Raw genomic sequence first — 17688 nt, forward strand, 5'->3', positions numbered from 1 at the left:
TGAATATCTGGGGCAGCGGTGCTCATTTCACATTCTTGATTTTTGCATTTTGTATGATTATTTTCACTTAATACTTCATATTTTTTGTGTTTGGGGTATTGAGATCTTTTGATTTAGGTTATCAGCTTTATTTTTTCCGCTGCTCCTTTTATATATGTCTATGATAGGTCAGTTTTCACTGTGTTGCATCAGAACCAGTGAACGGTATTATTTATTAAATAAAGATTGTGAATATTTTTTCTATTAGGATGTGCAGTTCACTTTTTCCAGCCATTTGTTGTTTATAGTTCTATATGTTGTTTAGGCTGTGGAATCTGGCACTCCCTATATTATTTTTGTGGTGCCAGCCTGGTTCTCTGTACTATAGGTAAATTACAAATTTTCTGACACCAGTTGATTTGAAAGCAAAACAACACCGGAGTACCCCTTTATCCATCAAGAGTTGTAGAGCGCCATCTGTTTTATTCCAGTACAGGTGCATTTGTGTGATACCACACTAACTGGGTCATGTGATCACAGAAAAGTGGTCTGTCCTGGGTCAGCTGACTTCCTATGAAAACAGGAGGACATTATCCACTATCAGATCCCTCGCCGCTCATGGAAAATGTAGGCAGCATTAGGAAATTTCAGTATGACTGAGACTAAGTTAGGGCTGGGCGATTAATCAAATTAATTCGACTAGATTTTGAGAATGTATTTCAATTTCTTTGAAAATCCTAAATTCGATTTTCAGGGAAAAGAACAAAAAATGTCAGAGCAGGACTGGCCACCCGCACCCAGAGCACTGCAAAAGCCGCCCTACCAAGCGCACACCCACCTACATGATCACTGCATGCCCACACTCAAAGCACAGCAGCCGCCTGGCCCCACCAGCCAAGATGCTCGCACAGACCCGAAGGATGGGGAGCGGCTTCTTAGAGCACCGGAGACATAGAGCTGGTGCCCGCTTCATAGTGTGAGTAGTGTACCTGTCACTGTGTGCGTCCATCTTTCTGGACGAACTGTCATGTTTTCATGTATTACAGCCTCCATACTGTAGTGTGTGGTGTTAGTCAGTACTGCAAGACTACTCTACTACTCCCTATACTGCTCTACAGCTTGCACTACCATTGCTGCTACTACTACCCCCACTACTACTACACCCCTCATCTACTATGCCTCTACTACACCCTGCATAAATTAAAAAAAAAATTAATTGAGAAAAATTTAGATTTTTTTTTTTTTTTTGTCATATTGCCCAGCCCTAGACTAAGTACAAGACATACACAAAAAATAAAAGGTAAAATAACTTGACAGCCATGTAACTTAGCCCAGAAATTAGTTTATAAGGGTTTGACTTTGTATAACTCATAAGCGAACTCTTCTGTTTGTGCCAGATCTTTACATAAGCCAATGAAATCAATCTCCAGTTGAAAAGGTCCATCTGCTCTGTCTGCCAGCGTAAATCCAAGGGTGGTAATCTAGAGAGAAGAGAGAGGTTACAGTTCTGAGAAACTCTCCCTGCTCATGTAATACAGCAGGAAGCACGGATGTGTGTATTAAAGGGGGTGATCCAGGATTAGACAATATAGCTGCATTTCTCCAAAAGCGGCGCCATTTCTGTCCTCAGGATGTGAGTGGTATTACAACTCTACTCCACTCACTTGAGTGGGACTGAACTGCAATATCATACACAACCTGAGGACAAGAGTGGAACTGTTTCTGAGGGAAAAAATGCAGCCATGTTTGGGGTACTCCAGTGAAGTGCTTTGCCTTTCAAAGCAACTAGTGTCAGAAAGGTATGTTATTATGTTAAATTGTTTTCCCTTAGTCCTATTGGCATCACAATAGCTGGGGTGTTCTCACCCCTGTGGGCCACTAGGACGAGTGGAATTTTAATGATTTAAACTTGTAGCTCCTCCCACCCCTGTATATAGTGCCCCTCTACCTTCCACCTGTCAGTTTATTAACAAGTCAACTTTATTCAAAGGGAGGGACTCTTGTGATGCCAATAGGACTAAGGGAAAACAATTTAACATAATAAATGTTAACTTCCCTGTCGTCCTATTGGCCTCACAATAGCTGGGGAATTAGCAAGCAAACAACAAATCCCCTAGGGTGGGACATCAGACACAGAACTGAGAACCGATTTTGCAAATCCGGTATTAGCTGAAAGCAAGGAATCAATCCGATAATGTTTTAGAAATGTGATGGGGGTAGACCATGTAGCCGCCATGCAGATGTTCTCCATGGGAATAGAACTTCTTTCTGCCCATGAGGTAGAGACAGACCTGGTAGAATGTGCCCTCAGAAATTCCGGAACTGGAGTTTCCGACATGTTATAACTGATTTTTATACAATCACATATCCATCTAGAGATGGAGGGTTTGGAAGCCTTCTTACCTCTGTATCTTCCCTGGAAAAGGACTAGGAGGTTTTCGTCCTTGCGAAACTGGGCTGTTCTCTGCAGATAGATTTTCAGACATCGCACTACATCCAGGGAAGAAAAATCCATACCGTCTTCACTAGGCGCAGGAGAATATACTGGAAGAGATATGGACTGGTTAAGGTTAGAAAAGGAAGCAACTTTCGGCCTGAAAGAAGGCAACAGTTTGAGCACCACTCTGTTGTTGAGAAATAGGACATATGGTTCTTTAGAGCCCAAGGCTTGAAGTTCTCCAACGCGTTTGGCTGAAGAAATAGCTAGAAGAAAAACTGTTTTCAAAGTTAAGTATTTTAAGTCCACTTCCTGAAGAGGCTCAAATGGAGCTGCACATAAACTTTTGAGGACTAAAACTAGGTTCCAGGGTGAAACTGATTTTACCACTGGAGGTCTTAATCGGTCTGCCGCTTTGCAAAAGTCTCTTACCTCCTGTATTTGCAACAGTTTTCTGTTCAGAAAGACTGACATGGCTGCTACCTGAACTCTTAAAGAGTTAGGTCTTAACCCCCTATCGAATCCATCTTGAAGAAATTCCATAATCTGTGGGATTGATGGATTTTGAGCATCCACCTGTCTAGAGGTTGCCCAAGTTTGAAAAATTTTTTGAATTCTTGTATATGATTTGTTGGTCGCCTCACTCCTTGAGTGAGAAAGCGTAGCCAACACCCTTTCTGAGAGACCCTCGGTTCTCAATAGGGACCTACCAGAAGCCAGGCAGTTAGGTTGAAGGATTTCAGATTCTTGCATTGATGAGACCCCTGTAGAAGAAGGTCTGGTCTCAGCGGGAGTCTCCAAAATTTCCCCTGACTCATCTGCAGAAGGAGAGGAAACCACGATCTCTTTGGCCAGAATGGAATCACCGTGATGACAGCTGCTTGATCCTGCCTGACTTTCAACAATACACGCGGTATCATTGAGACTGGTGGAAAAATGTAGGCCAGGTCGTATGTCCAGGGTATGGTCATGGCATCTATTACCACTGGTTTGTCTGCGGGGTAAAGGGAGCAGAATCTCTGGAGTTTTGTATTTTGTCTTGTTGCCATCAGATCTATCTGGGGAATTCCGAACCTTTTCACAATCTCTGAGAATATCTCCTGATTGAGGCTCCATTCTCCCGGCACTGTCAACCCCCTGCTGAGACGATCTGCTAGTACATTCTGCTCTCCTTTGATGTGGGATGCTGATAACCTGGTTATCCATCCTTCCGCCCAGTTGAAGATCCTTCCCACTTCTTCCAGAAGGGACTGGGATCTCGTGCCTCCCTGTTTGTTGATGTAACAAACCGACGCCATGTTGTCCGTCCGTATACGGATCGCTTTCTGTCTGATCTGTGAAGAGAAATGTCTGAGGGAATAAAATATTGCCTTCAGTTTTCTGGTATTGGAGGAAAGCTCCGCCTCCTCCCTGGTCCAGACTCCCGATACCTGTTGTTCTTGTAGGTGTGCTCCCCAACCGGTGCCTGAAGCATCTGTGGTAATTATGGTCCAACAGGGCTCCTCTAGACTCTTCCCTTCCTTTAGATTTTTCCACCACGACAGGGACTGTCTGCTTCGAGAAGATAATACTATCTTCCTGTCCAGCGTAGTCTGATCTCTGTCCCACGCCTGGAGGACTTCCATCTGAAGAACTCGAATATGCCACAAGGCCCAGGGAACTGCATCTGCCGAGGAGGTCAGTAGACCTAGAAATCTCATTAGTGTTCTCAACGATACCTGTCTTGGCACTGCAAGGAAAGCACACCCCTGAAGGATTCTCAGTCTCCTCTGTGGTGAAAGAAATAACTTCATCTGTAGAGTGTCTATGATAAATCCCAGAAATATTTTTGATGTTGCTGGGAGAAAGTCCGACTTGTCTTCGTTGATAATCCAACCTAATTCCTGCAGGAATTGGAGAATTATACGAACCTGGGCGTCTAGGAGATCTGCAGACTGCGCTATGATTAGCCAGTCGTCCAAATAAGGGATGACTCTCATTCCCTGAAGCCTGAGTTCCGCTACCACCGCAGAAACCACCTTGGTGAAGACAAAGGGTGCTGTGGTTATGCCAAATGGAAGTACCTTGAATTGTAGATGCTTGAGCTGACCCTCGAGATACACGGCAATCCTCAGGAACCGTCTGAACTGTGAATGAATCGGGATATGAAAATACGCGTCTTGCAGATCCAGAGACGCTAGAAAGTCCCCCTGTGAAAGGATAAAAGGAACAGACCTTATCGTTTCCATTCTGAATTTCTTCTTTATTATGAACTGATTTAGGAATCTGAGATCTATGATAACTCTCCACCTTCCAGAAGGCTTTGGCACAAGAAAAATTGGCGAATATATTCCCTGTTGCCTCTCTAAAGGGGGGACCTCTTCCAAGGCTGCTTTGGAGAGCAGTAGCCTTATTTCCTTCTCCAAAATTTCTTTCCTTGGGGAAGGAGGAGGATTTGAAATTAAGAATTTCTCTGGAGGGGGGGACTCCAGAGGAAGGGAGTAACCCTCCCGAATGATCTTGAGAACCCATGGATCCTTTATTCTGGATTCCCAAATTTTTACAAAAAAACTTAAACGTCCCCCTACTTGCTGGGGATAGTCAGAAATCTGGCTTTTTTGTTTCCTTTGGACTGCTGTCCACCTCTTTTACTGGCATAGCCACCTCTACCCTTTGTGGAATATCGCCACTGTCGCATTCTTTGGGGAGTTCTCTCTCTACGAAACTGACGGCGATTTTTCCTCTGCTCATAAGGGAGACTCTTCCCTTTTTTATCAGAGAGATCCAGCATTAATTGGTCCAATTCAGTGCCGAATAGCCTCCCGGGACTATATTCCAAGTTACACAGATAGTACTTGGAGGAACAGTCGCTTGACCAGGGCCTCAACCACAGAGCCCTACGGCTCGCAGTGGAGAGAGACATAGATCTGGCGGCGAGCCTGACCTGTTGGGAGGCCGCGTCACAAAGATAATCTATTCCAAGATTAATCTTTTTAAAGGCAGTAAGTATCTCATCTCTCCCTACTCCTGATTCTATGTCATCCTGTGTCTTCATAAGCCACTTCCTCAAGGCCTTCCCTACCTCGAAGGCTGAAATAGACACAGCCCCTTGAGCAGAGGCCGCAGAGTAGGCTCTTTTAAGAGATACCTCTAGGCGTCTGTCCATGGGGTCCTTTAAACTGGACCCATCCTCGGCTGGAACCATGGTACGTCTAGATAATTTAGCTACGGCTACATCAACCTTAGGAGGTGAGAGCCAATCTTTAGCTTTGTCTTCCATCAGTGGAAACATAGCCTTAAATCTACGGCTTATAACCGCAGCCTTTTCAGGCTTGCGCCATTCGTTTTTTAACATGAGCATAGACGTATCATCCACATCAAAGGCCCTTCTAGATGTGGATGGTCTATCCTCATCATCATACTGTGGCTCGTTCTGTTGTTTAACCACTCTAATGAATTTCTGCATTTTCTCAACAGGAAAATATGTTCTTATAGTCTCAATATCGTCATCATCATCAGAAGATGAGCCAATTTCATCCACAATCTTATACTCCCGTCCAGATGGCGAGACACACTTAGGGCGTTCATCCCTTCTTGACTCCTTAGCACTCTGGAAGGATTCCTTCAATTCAGACACAGAGTCCTGGATACCCGTCAGAGACTGCTTTACCCACACCACCTGTGGGAATAGGTATATATATATATAAGTACCACTTATGGACTTAAATGGATAAACAGAATGTTAGGAAGGGGTTAACCTACCACATCATGTATGGTAGGTTCGTCACTTGAGGCTGTAACACGACACTCATGGCATTTCAAATATTCCCATCCATCAGGAAGGTCTCTATCACAGTCGGCACATGAGAAATGTTTTCTCTTAGACAGTGTTTTTCGACCATCAGAGGCTCTCCTCTCAGAACCCTCTTTAGAAGACATCTATCATACATTAAAATGAGTAACAAGTATTCATAGAAAAACCATAAATGAGCTAAGCGCAACACTTACTTTAGACCGTGAAGACTATAGGCGACACCGCTGTCTAAGCACATCCACTTTGAGTGCAGGTGGGGTTTAAAAACGCCAAACTGGCGCCAAAAGTTACAAGCCCCGCCCCCCTACGCCCCCCTGGGGCGGAGCTGAAGAATAGGCCAGAACACAGACCTCAGATCAGAAAAGGTAATGAGCCTGTACCTTAGGAAGGCGCCGCCGGCCTCCCGACTATCCTACCCGCTTTTACGCCGATCTGTGGAGCTCCGGAGCTTAACGGGCGCATCGCGCTCCGAAACCGGAAGTGCGTCAGAGACACTTCCGGATCCCGGGCTCCGCAAAGATGGCGGCCTCCAGGTATGGAGACCGCTCCGATATACAGCGGCCCAGGACACCACAAGATGCCGGACCGCCGCCGAATGCCCGAAGGCAAAAGCGGAGCTACCTCCGGCCCCGGACATCCAGGACCGGAGCTAACCACTCGCCCCCCGTACCCAAAGGGACGAAAAATAGAAACTGACAGGTGGAAGGTAGAGGGGCACTATATACAGGGGTGGGAGGAGCTACAAGTTTAAATCATTAAAATTCCACTCGTCCTAGTGGCCCACAGGGGTGAGAACACCCCAGCTATTGTGAGGCCAATAGGACGACAGGGAAATAGATTTACTTCTATTAAAAAAAAAGCTCAAGCCTTCCAGTACTTATTAGCTGCTGTATGTCCTGCAGGAAGTGGTGTTTAATTTCCAGTTGGACAGAGGTGGCAGCAGGGAGCACTTTTGCTGCTGCTCTGGACAGTTCCTGTCATGGACAGAGGGGCCAGCAGATAGCACCGTGTCAGACTGAAAAGAATACACCACTTCCTGTAGGACATACAACAGCTGATAAGTACTGGAAGACTGGAGATTTTTTTTAAATAGAAGTAAATTACAAATCTCTATAACTTTGACACCAGTTGATCTAAAAGAAAAAAGAAAAAAAAACACCGGAGTACCTCTTTAGTACCCTGCTCACCATTACATACCCTATCCGGCCACAGTGGGTACTGGCCATCTTGAATTCTTCCTCGACTTGTCATGAAGAACTTTGACAAGGGGATCTGTAAAATGGGGGGGGAGAAATGTGATTGAAGAATAACATCTAACAGAATATAGCAGACTCTACTGGTGCGTTTACACAGATTTATCTGACAGATATTTGAAGCCACAGCCAGGAATGGATTTGAAGAGGAGAAATCTCAGCCTTTCCTTTTACCTGTTTTCTGATTATAGTCTGTTCCTGGCTTTGGCTGCAAAAATCTGTCCTAAATCCCTGTGTAACGACACTCTTAGCCTGACCCGTCTGATCAGTGCTTGTTCCATTCATTCTTTTTCCCTCTTGCTAGTTTGCGCAGGGTAATACTGGGCCGTTCTATAAGTTACCATTCATGAGGGAACTGCTCCAGTCTGGAGCACTGTGTCATAATTGATGTAAAGTAGCCTAAGTCCTTATTCACATTTATTTATACAGCTGGACCGGGGCAAACAAAATGTCAAACCCACCTAAATAAACAGCTGCCAAACTGAAACCCAACAGACCCCATTAAAGTCAATGGGATCCGTTGGTGTCTTAGTTCAATGGACTATCTGGCCCTAGACGAAGCCTCCGACGCAAATGTGAACAAGGCCTAATACAGTAGATGGTTTAAGTGTAACCACTTCCAGACCAGACATATTCAGGGGAAATACAGCCTCCTGACATTGTCTGCTGAGGTGATCTGGCTCCATTAAGATCCAGAGGCTCACTACAGGTTCCTGGCATCTGTGATCACATGACTGGGGAAGCAGTATTGCTGGGCGATCAATGATTAGGAAGGCCCAGCTGTCACTTGGTGCCACTTCTAGTGGACAGCTCGCTCTACCTCCATGCTGCCAGACCCTGCCGGTTATACCATCCTTATATATAGTTTATTAGGTTCTCCACAACACTGTCAGCTGTGTCCACAGGCAATGACTAATGGTGTGATTACACAGATTTATTTGACAGATTTTTTGAAGCCAAAGCCAGGAATGGATTTGAATGAGAAGAAATCTCAGTCTTTCCTTTATGACCTGTTCCCTGTTGATAGTCTGTTCCTGGCTTTGGCTTCAAAGATCTGTCAGATAAATCTCTCTGTGTAAAGGCATCCTAAGAATGCTGAGATCTCATTGAATCCTTACCTTAACATCCTGCCAGTATGGCCCACCACGAGTGTATATGAAATAATTGTACAGATCATCCCACTGGACTGAGAAATATGTTTCAGACTGGATGTTCACCATCCACGGCCGGCCGTCACCCCGAACCCTTAAGTGCAGGGTATTAAATTTTGACCAATCATAAGACAACTTAGAATTGAATGATCCCTGTAATAAAGAAAGTCCAAAGTGAAGGAAGGAAAACGTATGAAGACAATGAAACTACAGTCCCCCCCCCTCCATGATGTTTCTTATGACTACATTTACTTTTCCAACTTGCCCGTTTGGTCAGCTATATGTATACAGAGACAATGCAGAAACCGGAAGCTGAATCACACATCACCGGCCAGCGCTAAAGGGGTTAACATGCTTTGCTGAAAGCTGTGGCACCTTTGAGTCTTAAAGGGGTTATCCAGGATTAGAGAAACATGGCCGCCTTCCTCCAGACATTCTCTTCGGTAGTATATCTATCTAAAGCAGGGATGGGGAACCTTCTGCCCTCCAGCTGTTGCAAAACTACAATTCCCATCGTGCCTGGACAGCCAAAGCGAAGCTACAAACCTATACAATGCAGATTCAGCACCTGAAGATCCACAATTAAGAACAATTAATAATTAAGGACACAGTGCTCTCTGCTGCCACCTCTGTCCATGTCAGGAACTGTCCAGAGAGGAGAAGGTTTTCTGAGGGGATTTGCTGCTGCTCTGGACAGTTCCTGTCATGGACAGAGGTGGCAGCAGAGAGCACTGTGTCAGACTGAGAAGAATACATTACTTCCTGCAGGACATGCAGCAGCTGATAAGTACTGGAAGTCTTCAGTTTTAAAAATTGAAGTAATTATCATTCTGTCACCAGCTGCTTTTAAAATATTTTTTTTCCTCTGAAGTATCCTTTTTATTCTATGGGCCTGATGAAGAAGGCCAAATAAAGGGCTCGGCTACCTCTGCCAGGCCCATGGAGAAGGCAGAAGGCTACATAACAGAGATGGAACTGCAATCATGATGGTTTCCAGCAGCTTCTGGTTCAACTAGAACTAGGATATACATATAAGAACAGGGGTGGACACAGACTGCAGAGGGCCCCTGTGCAAAAAAATGTGTTTGGGCTCCCATAACCCAATCGTTTCTCCACCTTTCTGCCTTATAGGCGCACACATATGTACGCCCTGGTATCCGGTACATGTGTCCTGGTATCTCGGGGGGGGATACAGCACAGCACAGATGCCAGGGCCCACTAATGGACTGTACTGTAGTCTGGGCAGGCCCCAGTGTGGGAATGGGGTACCTGTGGCCAACCAATAAAACTGATCATGGGGGGCACCCAAACAAAGAACCCGTCAGAAGTGGGTGGGGGGCTCTGTGCTTTCTTTTACACAGTCCACCATCTATCTTACAACTTCCAGCAGCCTGAGAGACACACTGACAATAATCACTCAGTCAGACCTGTCATCACATGCGCTCTCCTCTCCTCCTCACACAAGGTATGCTGGACAGTGGAGTGCAGGAGGGCGGGCGGACCGCAGGAGGGGGAACGGAGTACAGGAGGGGGAGGGGATGTCAGCAACAGTGTGCAATAGGAAAGGAGGAGAGAGGAGAACCAGCCCCCCCACCTGGGCACAGCATCCAGTGACTGGCTGGCCCCTCTATTGGCCTGGGCCCCTGTGCAGCTGAACAGGCTGCACAAGTGATATGTCCGCTACTGTATGAGAACGCAGGGGCACAACTACCACTGCAGCAGCCATTGCGGCTGCTATGGGGCCCACCTCATCAGGGGGCCGATCCCTGCAATACACTGGGCTTCCTGAGCTTAGACCATACTCCATTTTTGCTTTACACAGGTATACATTTTATTTGAGGACAGAACAGAGTAGTAGTCTATCATGCAGATATATGCAGTGTATACCAGCTTTAGCTATTATGCTATTGAAAACCGTTTTATGGCATTATGATTAGAGATGAGCGAACCAGCTGGATTTCTGGTTTGTATGAATCAGAAATCTCGGCGGCTGACTCCCGCTGCCTGCTCCCTCCGTGCAGCAGGAGGATACATCGTAAGGAACGCCTGGAAAACTGGGATACAGCCAATGCCCTCCGCGATATTAAATGGGTAGTTCACCAAAAAAAAAGTTCTTTTAAATTAACTGGTTCCAGAAAGTTATACAGATTTGTAATATACTTCTATTACAAAATCTTTAGTCTTTCAGTACTTATCAGCTGCTGTATGTCCTGCAGGAAGTTGTATTCTTTGCAGTATGAAGAGCAGGAGAGTTTTTTTTTTAATAAAAAATTCTACAAATCCTGACACAGACAGAGGTGAGAGAAGAGAGCACTGTGTCAGACTGGAGAGAATACACCACTTCCTGCAGGACATACAGAAGCTGATAAGTACTGGAAGACTTGAGGCTTTTTTAATAGAAGTAAATTACAAATCTCTTCTTTTCAGTTGAAAGAAAAAAACTTTGGGGAACAATTCCTTTAAGTGTTTAATCCACTGACTACCACCCCCAGTGCACCAAAATGCTGAACTTCATTAGAAGGGGCAGGCTGATGGTGGCAGATAGGTGCACTGGGGGTGGTAATAATTGTGGAAAGGGCACCGAGGATGAAGGTAAGAAATAGAGATGAGCGAACCGGGTTCGGGTTCGAGTCGATCCGAACCGGAACTTTCGGCATTTGATTAGCGGTGGCTGCTGAAGTTGGATAAAGCCCTAAGGCTATGTGGAAATCATGGATATAGTCATTGGCTGTATCCATGTTTTCCAGACAACCTTAGAGCTTTATCCAAGTTCAGCAGCCCCAGCTAATCAAATGCCGAACGTTCGGGTTCGGATCAACTCAAACCCGGTTCGCTCATCTCTAGTTACAAACTGTGCCCTATAGGGAGATATCAGCAGGTTAGAGACTTCTGACTTGCTGATAGTTTCCTATTAACCTCCAAATGCCGAGACCACTGCTAACGATTATAAGCTACACAAACCTTAGGAGCCTTGGATCTTAAGGTGCAATATCCACTGTACTTGGTTTCTCCATCCCGGGGCACTTCATTATTGAGCACTCCATAGAACACGGCCGTCTGGTTGTTGTTGCCCAGTTTCAGGAAGGCCTGGCTCTTCCCACCTATCTCCACATCGGATGACACCACCCACTTCTGCAGATCCTCTGGGCTCCTGAACTCCCACGCCACGCTGGTCTGCTCCAGGAGGGCTTCCCTTAATGGTTTACCACCCGGCCCTCTCAGGTGATCTGCTGCTTCTTTCATCAGGAGACCTAAGTGATGCTTGAGACTTGTAAAGCCATTTTTGATACTAAAATCTGTTTTCTTCCAGAAGGGTGTATTATCCGGAGGAAGTCCCGGTCTTCTGTAACTACTGCTGTATAACACCGGATGGTAGAAGGCAGGACACTGAGAGTTCTTGTAGAAAGAGAGTCCTCTTCTAATATTATGTGTTAGAGCCATGAGGTCAGTATATCCATCACCTGGCGCCTATAGATCCTGATGCATTTTCCTGTTCTAAAAAGAATAAAAAAAAAAATAGATAAGCTGAAGACAAATCACAGGGACAACACTATTTAAAGGGGCTGTCCAGCGAAAAAATGTTTTTGTTTCAAATCAATTAATATCAGAAAGTTATATAGATTTATAATTTACTTCTATTAAAAAATCTCAAGTCTTCCCATACTTATCAGCTGCTGTATGTCCTGCATGAAATGTTTTATTATGCTGACATCTCTGGCCGAGACAGGAACTCTGTCTCGGTTTTCTATGAATCCCCATAGAAAACCTCTCCTGCTCTGGACAGTTCCTGTCTCGGCCAGAGATGTCAGCAGAGAGCACTGTGTCAGACTGAAAATAAAACATTTCCTGCAGGACATACAGCAGCTGATAAGTATGGGAAGACTTGAGAATTTTTAATAGGAGTAAATTATAAGTCTATATAACTTTCTGATATCAGTTGACTTGAAAGAAAAAGATTTTCGCTGGACAACCCCTTTAAATACAGATAAAGACAATCCTCATCTGTGTGCTCTCATAACTCTAGGCCGCCATATGAGCCTGTTACTGTCACAGACAAAGGTGGCAGCAGACAGCACTGTGTTAAGAATCCACCACTTCCTGCAAGACATGCAGCAGCTGATAAGTACTGGAAGACTGGAGGTTTTTAAATAGAAGTAAATTACAAATCTGTATATTTTTTTACATCAGTTGATGTGTGTGTATGAGAATATATATATATATAATGTGTGTGTATGAGAATATATACTGTATAGTGATACCCCAGGGACCAGTGTGACAGTAGTCAGGGCAAGGACACACTGCTTTAGTCATTCACTATGGCCATTATAACTAACAGAACATTCCCTGGACTGTTCAGATTCCAGACAGCTTCATAAATGGACAGTTCACACAGGACGGTAGACACTAGCGGTAACGTGCGCTGTGCCTTATGTAAATATCAGCCGTGTCCTTACCTTCCTATAAACGCTGCGGAGAACTACAGGAGACTACACGGGTCGCGTCAATGACGTCATCATCGGGCGACGCGCTGGGCTCAATAAAACTTTATTGAAAACAGTGCGCGCTGACAGTGAACAGAGCGCTTGCAGGTTGTTGTGTACTGAGGATTAGCTATATATCCTGCTGTACAGTTTAGAGATTTTATATATATATCATATATCATGTGTAACCTAAAGGATTTGATGAACTATTGTTAGATATCCATTCCAGATTCCATTATATAACACAGTCACGTTATAATGTAACCTAGAATATATATCCAACATTAGTTCATGTCATCCTTTGGGTCACACAGGTCAGGCATGATAACTTATATAGGTAGATGCAGATATACAGTATACGCTACACTACACAGTGATCTGCCATCAGGGGTCTGTACACATTAGTGGTCAGAAGCTGGCTGATCAGGCCAATGGCTGACTGTATACAGTGTATACAGACCTCCCAATACAGATGATATGTGGAAGAGAAGGATCAGGCATGTTGGATTTCAACTTACATAACAATAAGCCAGTGTCAGAAGAGTTCAGCAGCCGCTTACCTCTACTCTCTCCATTAAAGCGACTGTACCCACAATCTGACCCCCCCCCCCCCACCCCCCAAACCACTTCGGATAGCTGCTTTTAATCAAAGATCTGTCCTGGGGTTCGGCAGGTGATGCAGTTATTGTCCAAAAAAACAACTTTTAAACTTGCAACCCCGTGCCCTAACTTTGCACCACCCCTCCGTCCCTCCTCCCCGCCCTCTTCATCATTAGGAATGCCACTGGAACATTTACTCCTGTTTGAACATTGCCCAGGCAATTAACGATACAGCCCATGTTCAGTATTCAGACAGCTGATGAATAGGAGACAACCTGCCTGGAGCATTCCTAATGATGAAGAGAGACAGAGAGGTTGTGCCAGCCTAATGCATACACAATCTATGCCACGGCCGTTAGGCACAGGGCTGCCAGTTTAAAAGTTGTTGTTTAGGACAATAACTGCATCACCTGCCGAACGGACCCCAGGATAGATCTTGGATTAAAGGGAGCTATCCCAAGGTACAAGCAGTTTGGGGGGGGGGGGGGGGAAGATTGTGGGTACAGAGTCGCTTTAAGCCGATTCACCCAGGTGTGTATAGAGGGATCTGGAGAGAGAGCTGTCCCCAACCACATAAGCACAACCAAATGCAACCCAGACCACCATTCAGTGAACAGAAATATTGATGAATGTAATGGGACCTGTGCATAACACTAGCTGTACATTGGACAAATCTCTTTGCACAGTGGCTATTATGGAGGCAGACCAGGAAATTGATATGGGGCCCGGGCGGCAGGTGGATAGAGCCTGCTTCCATTGTGCTACAACAGTCCCTCCCTCTGTGGCACAGACACACCCGCAGGGGGACCGCGGCACAGAACGGGGGGCTCAGAGTGGCTCACAGTGTGCCAAAGCGCTGAGCCCGCACACACAGAGCAGCTGTCCTCCCTGGGGACACAGAGCAGTCCAACACCCTGTTCTGCCCCATTTCACCGGCATACAGAAGCCCCCAGTAACTCCCTAACCCCACCCCAGGCACAGAGCAGGCCCTACCCTTATATACACATACTCACCTTACCCAGTGCAGCATTCCTTCATTCTCTCAGCTCCCTCGTGCACAAGTGAAGTTCCAGGGGACCGTGCCGAGCCAGGTGACTACGACCATCCAACTGATTGACCTCATGGCAACCAAGCACTGCAGACCCCTTACCACTTGCCAAACACAGCTCCCTACATTCAGTGGGGACTGTAGTTTGTGCCATTCACTCCAATGGGATAAACTGCGCCCTAGTCTAGGGAACCGCAGCATGGCCCACTTCCCTTGTATACTTCAGCACTGGTGTTAGTGTCAGTGCCTTAGCCATGCATAATAACAACAGATGAGTAGATTTCATTGTCATCTGTCTTTTAGAATGCAGTTGTTCCATCCGCAAGAGGGGTAATAATCGCAGTCAGAACATCCCATGGAAGCATCTACAATGGAAAACTAGCTGGGAAGAGACTGCCATCTTATTTTTAAGCAGATGTTCTTGGAGATGACATTAGTTCCTTTGACTAAAATAAACCTAACCACCACCATGCAGGTACACACTCTGCTGGGCCAAGCTTGCATGTACTAAAAGTGAGCAGAAAACCACTGACACTTAAAGGGGTTATCCAGCATTAGAAAAACATGGCCACCTTCTTCCAAAAACAGCACCACTCTTGTCTCCAGTTTGGGTGCAGATTTTGCAACTTGGTTCCATTGAAGTGAATGAAGTGAAGGTTAATTGCAAACACACCTGAACTGAAGACAAGAGGAGTGCTCTCTCTGGAGAAAGTGGCCGTGTATTTATAATTTTGGATAACTCCTTTAAGCCAGTGATTTATCTCCTTGAGTACAAAGTGATTGGGCAGATGAGATCAAATGTGCTCGATCCTACTCTCCCTGGACTACTTCCAATGGGGGAGAGATGGAGGCCAAATGGATGAAGCACAGGCCTCCTAATGTAGTGTGTCCTTGGTTTCACTGATTACTTTTACTATAAAGTGAACTAAATAGTAGAAAGGGCATCGGTGCATACATAAGGAAAAGAGATAAATGGGCCGTAATTTCAATGGCCAGTAAAATAAGCCCTTTAGACTATGTTCACACATTTTTTTTCTATCAGTCTTTTGATCAGTCTTTTTTCAACCAAAATCAGGAGTGAAACTAACAGGGCAAAATTACAATGGAAAGATTCGCACAGTTTCTGTGTTTTCAACTCACTCCTGGTTTTGGTTGAAAAAAGACTAACCAAAAGACTGATGGAAATACCATGTGTGAACATAGCCTTTAAGAGGGAAAATTAACTTGTCCCCTATCAACAGGATAGGGGACAAGTAGGAGATTGTGGGGAGTCCGACCACCTTATCCCCTGCCGACCTCTGTATCGGGCCCCCGGCTTCTTTGTTTTGAATAGAGCCATGGGTACGACATTTGACCCATGGCTCTATTCATTCCTATGGAGCCGCCGGAAAGTGCTTACTCGGCTCTTTCTTGCAGCTCCATGGAAATAAATAGAGACGCAAGGTCACACGTCATTCCTGCGGCTCAATTCAAAATAAAGAGCTCTGGGGCCTAATATGGAGTTCGGCAGGGAATACGGTGGTCGGACTCCCTGGACATCCTCTTAAAAGTGATGAGAGAAGCGTGAAGCTGCAAAACGTTGCAATTTTACTGCAAAGAAAGAGGGGAAATTTAATAAGCAGTGTTATAGTAAGATTCTTTTGTTGCCCGTAGCAACCAATCACAGCTCAGCTTTTATTTCTCGCATTGTTCAGGTAAAATGAAAGCTGAGCTGTGATTGGTTGCTACGGGCAACAAAGAGACCCTTACTGTAAGACAGCGTAATAACTTACCCCATAAAATGTACCGAAATGGGATGTTTGGACGTCATTTGGTTCAAGTTTTTAAAAGGCGTCAAGCTTTAGCTGTTATATTTTATTGTTTGTTTTCACAGAAAGTGAAAGTACTGCATTGTGTGAACGCAGCCTCAGAGTATGTTCACAGAAAAATCCTGCGGCCATGCCAACCGTCAATGGGAGAGGTCTTTCTAAAGTGACTCTGCACCGATTTCTACACAAAAAAACAACAACACACAGGTGTTGCCCATATAAGCATAACTTAAAGGGGATGTCCAGGGTAAAGCAATTGATAGCCTATCCCAAGTTTTATCCTGGAAAATCTCAATTTTACATACAGTTTTTTTTTTTTTTTTTTTTTTTTTTTTTTTGGTGTAAGGTTCAAGCGGATCCAGCAGGTGGGAAGGTATATAGTCCCCACTACTTTGTGAGCAATTTCTGGCTTTGAACACAGAAGCTACATAAAAATCAAATAAAAAATAAAAAAAAAGCCTCAAAAGACCTCAGGTCATGTTCACACAAAATATTTTTGCCATTTTTTTTTTTTTTTTGGGGGGGGGGGGGGGGGGCATAAAACAGCAGTTCAAAAAATTGGGTTTAAAGTGAACTAAATAGTAGAAAGGGAATCGGTGCCCACAAGGAAAAGAGATAAATGGGCTGTAATTTCAATGGCAAGTAAAATAAGTTGTGTCCTTTAGCTACAAAGAAACGTCTGAACAAATCATTGCCCCAGACTAATCGATTAGAGATGACTTAACCTCGAGCAAACATCCCGAATGCTCTGCATTTGATTACTGGTGGCTGCAGAAGTTGGATGCAGCCCTAGGGAAACATAGATACAGCCTATGGCCTGGTCTGTAGCCATGTTTTCCAGGCAGCCTTAGGGCTGCATCCAATGTCTTAAAGTGACTGTACCACCAGGCCCAGGCTGAAGCACTGGAGGCGGCCAACCCACCCCCAGTGGGAGGAAACCCTAGCCCCTCTATGATAGGGTTCTATTGTATCTAATGGAGTCACGTCATAGAGGGGCGGGGGTTTCCTCCCACTTAGGGTAGGTCGGCCCGCCTCCAGTGCTTCAGCCTGGGCCTTGTGGTACAGTCACTTTAAGCCACTGGTAATCAAATGCTGCACGTATGCTCATCTTTGTTATTGATCTGTGATTGATTGAGTG

At 45.1% G+C, this 17688-nt stretch overlaps 1 protein-coding gene across 2 annotated transcripts; it reads right to left on the reverse strand.

Moving 5' to 3' along the window:
- Positions 1 to 1301: 1301 nt before the first annotated feature.
- NDUFAF1 (NADH:ubiquinone oxidoreductase complex assembly factor 1) lies at positions 1302 to 13143 on the reverse strand. Of its 2 annotated transcripts, none has more exons than XM_069949957.1 (5): positions 13068 to 13143; positions 11575 to 12108; positions 8581 to 8766; positions 7407 to 7481; positions 1302 to 1460 (listed from the first exon to the last, which is right to left on the reverse strand). In XM_069949957.1, the coding sequence occupies exons 2-5, from the start codon at positions 12052 to 12054 to the stop codon at positions 1323 to 1325; spliced, it is 879 nt and encodes a 292-aa protein (XP_069806058.1). In that variant the 5' UTR covers positions 12055 to 12108; positions 13068 to 13143; the 3' UTR covers positions 1302 to 1322. The 2 variants fall into 2 exon arrangements, with proteins under 2 accessions (XP_069806058.1, XP_069806059.1); XM_069949958.1 differs by having other exon boundaries at positions 11575 to 12103; positions 13068 to 13138.
- Positions 13144 to 17688: the final 4545 nt, after the last annotated feature.

Source organism: Dendropsophus ebraccatus, chromosome 13 (genome assembly GCF_027789765.1).
Source record: "Dendropsophus ebraccatus isolate aDenEbr1 chromosome 13, aDenEbr1.pat, whole genome shotgun sequence".
Classification (NCBI taxonomy): Eukaryota; Metazoa; Chordata; class Amphibia; order Anura; family Hylidae; genus Dendropsophus; species Dendropsophus ebraccatus.

Bases quoted from the DNA above. Each gene is read 5' to 3' on its own strand.
- NDUFAF1 (XM_069949957.1), bottom strand. From the start codon at position 12,054: ATGGCTCTAACACATAATATTAGAAGAGGACTCTCTTTCTACAAGAAC. The intron at 8,767-11,574 runs GTTTGTGTAGCT...TCTTTATTACAG, and splicing joins TAAGATCCAAGGCTCCTAAG to GGATCATTCAATTCTAAGTT. The intron at 7,482-8,580 runs GTAAGGATTCAA...CCCATTTTACAG, and splicing joins CATACTGGCAGGATGTTAAG to ATCCCCTTGTCAAAGTTCTT.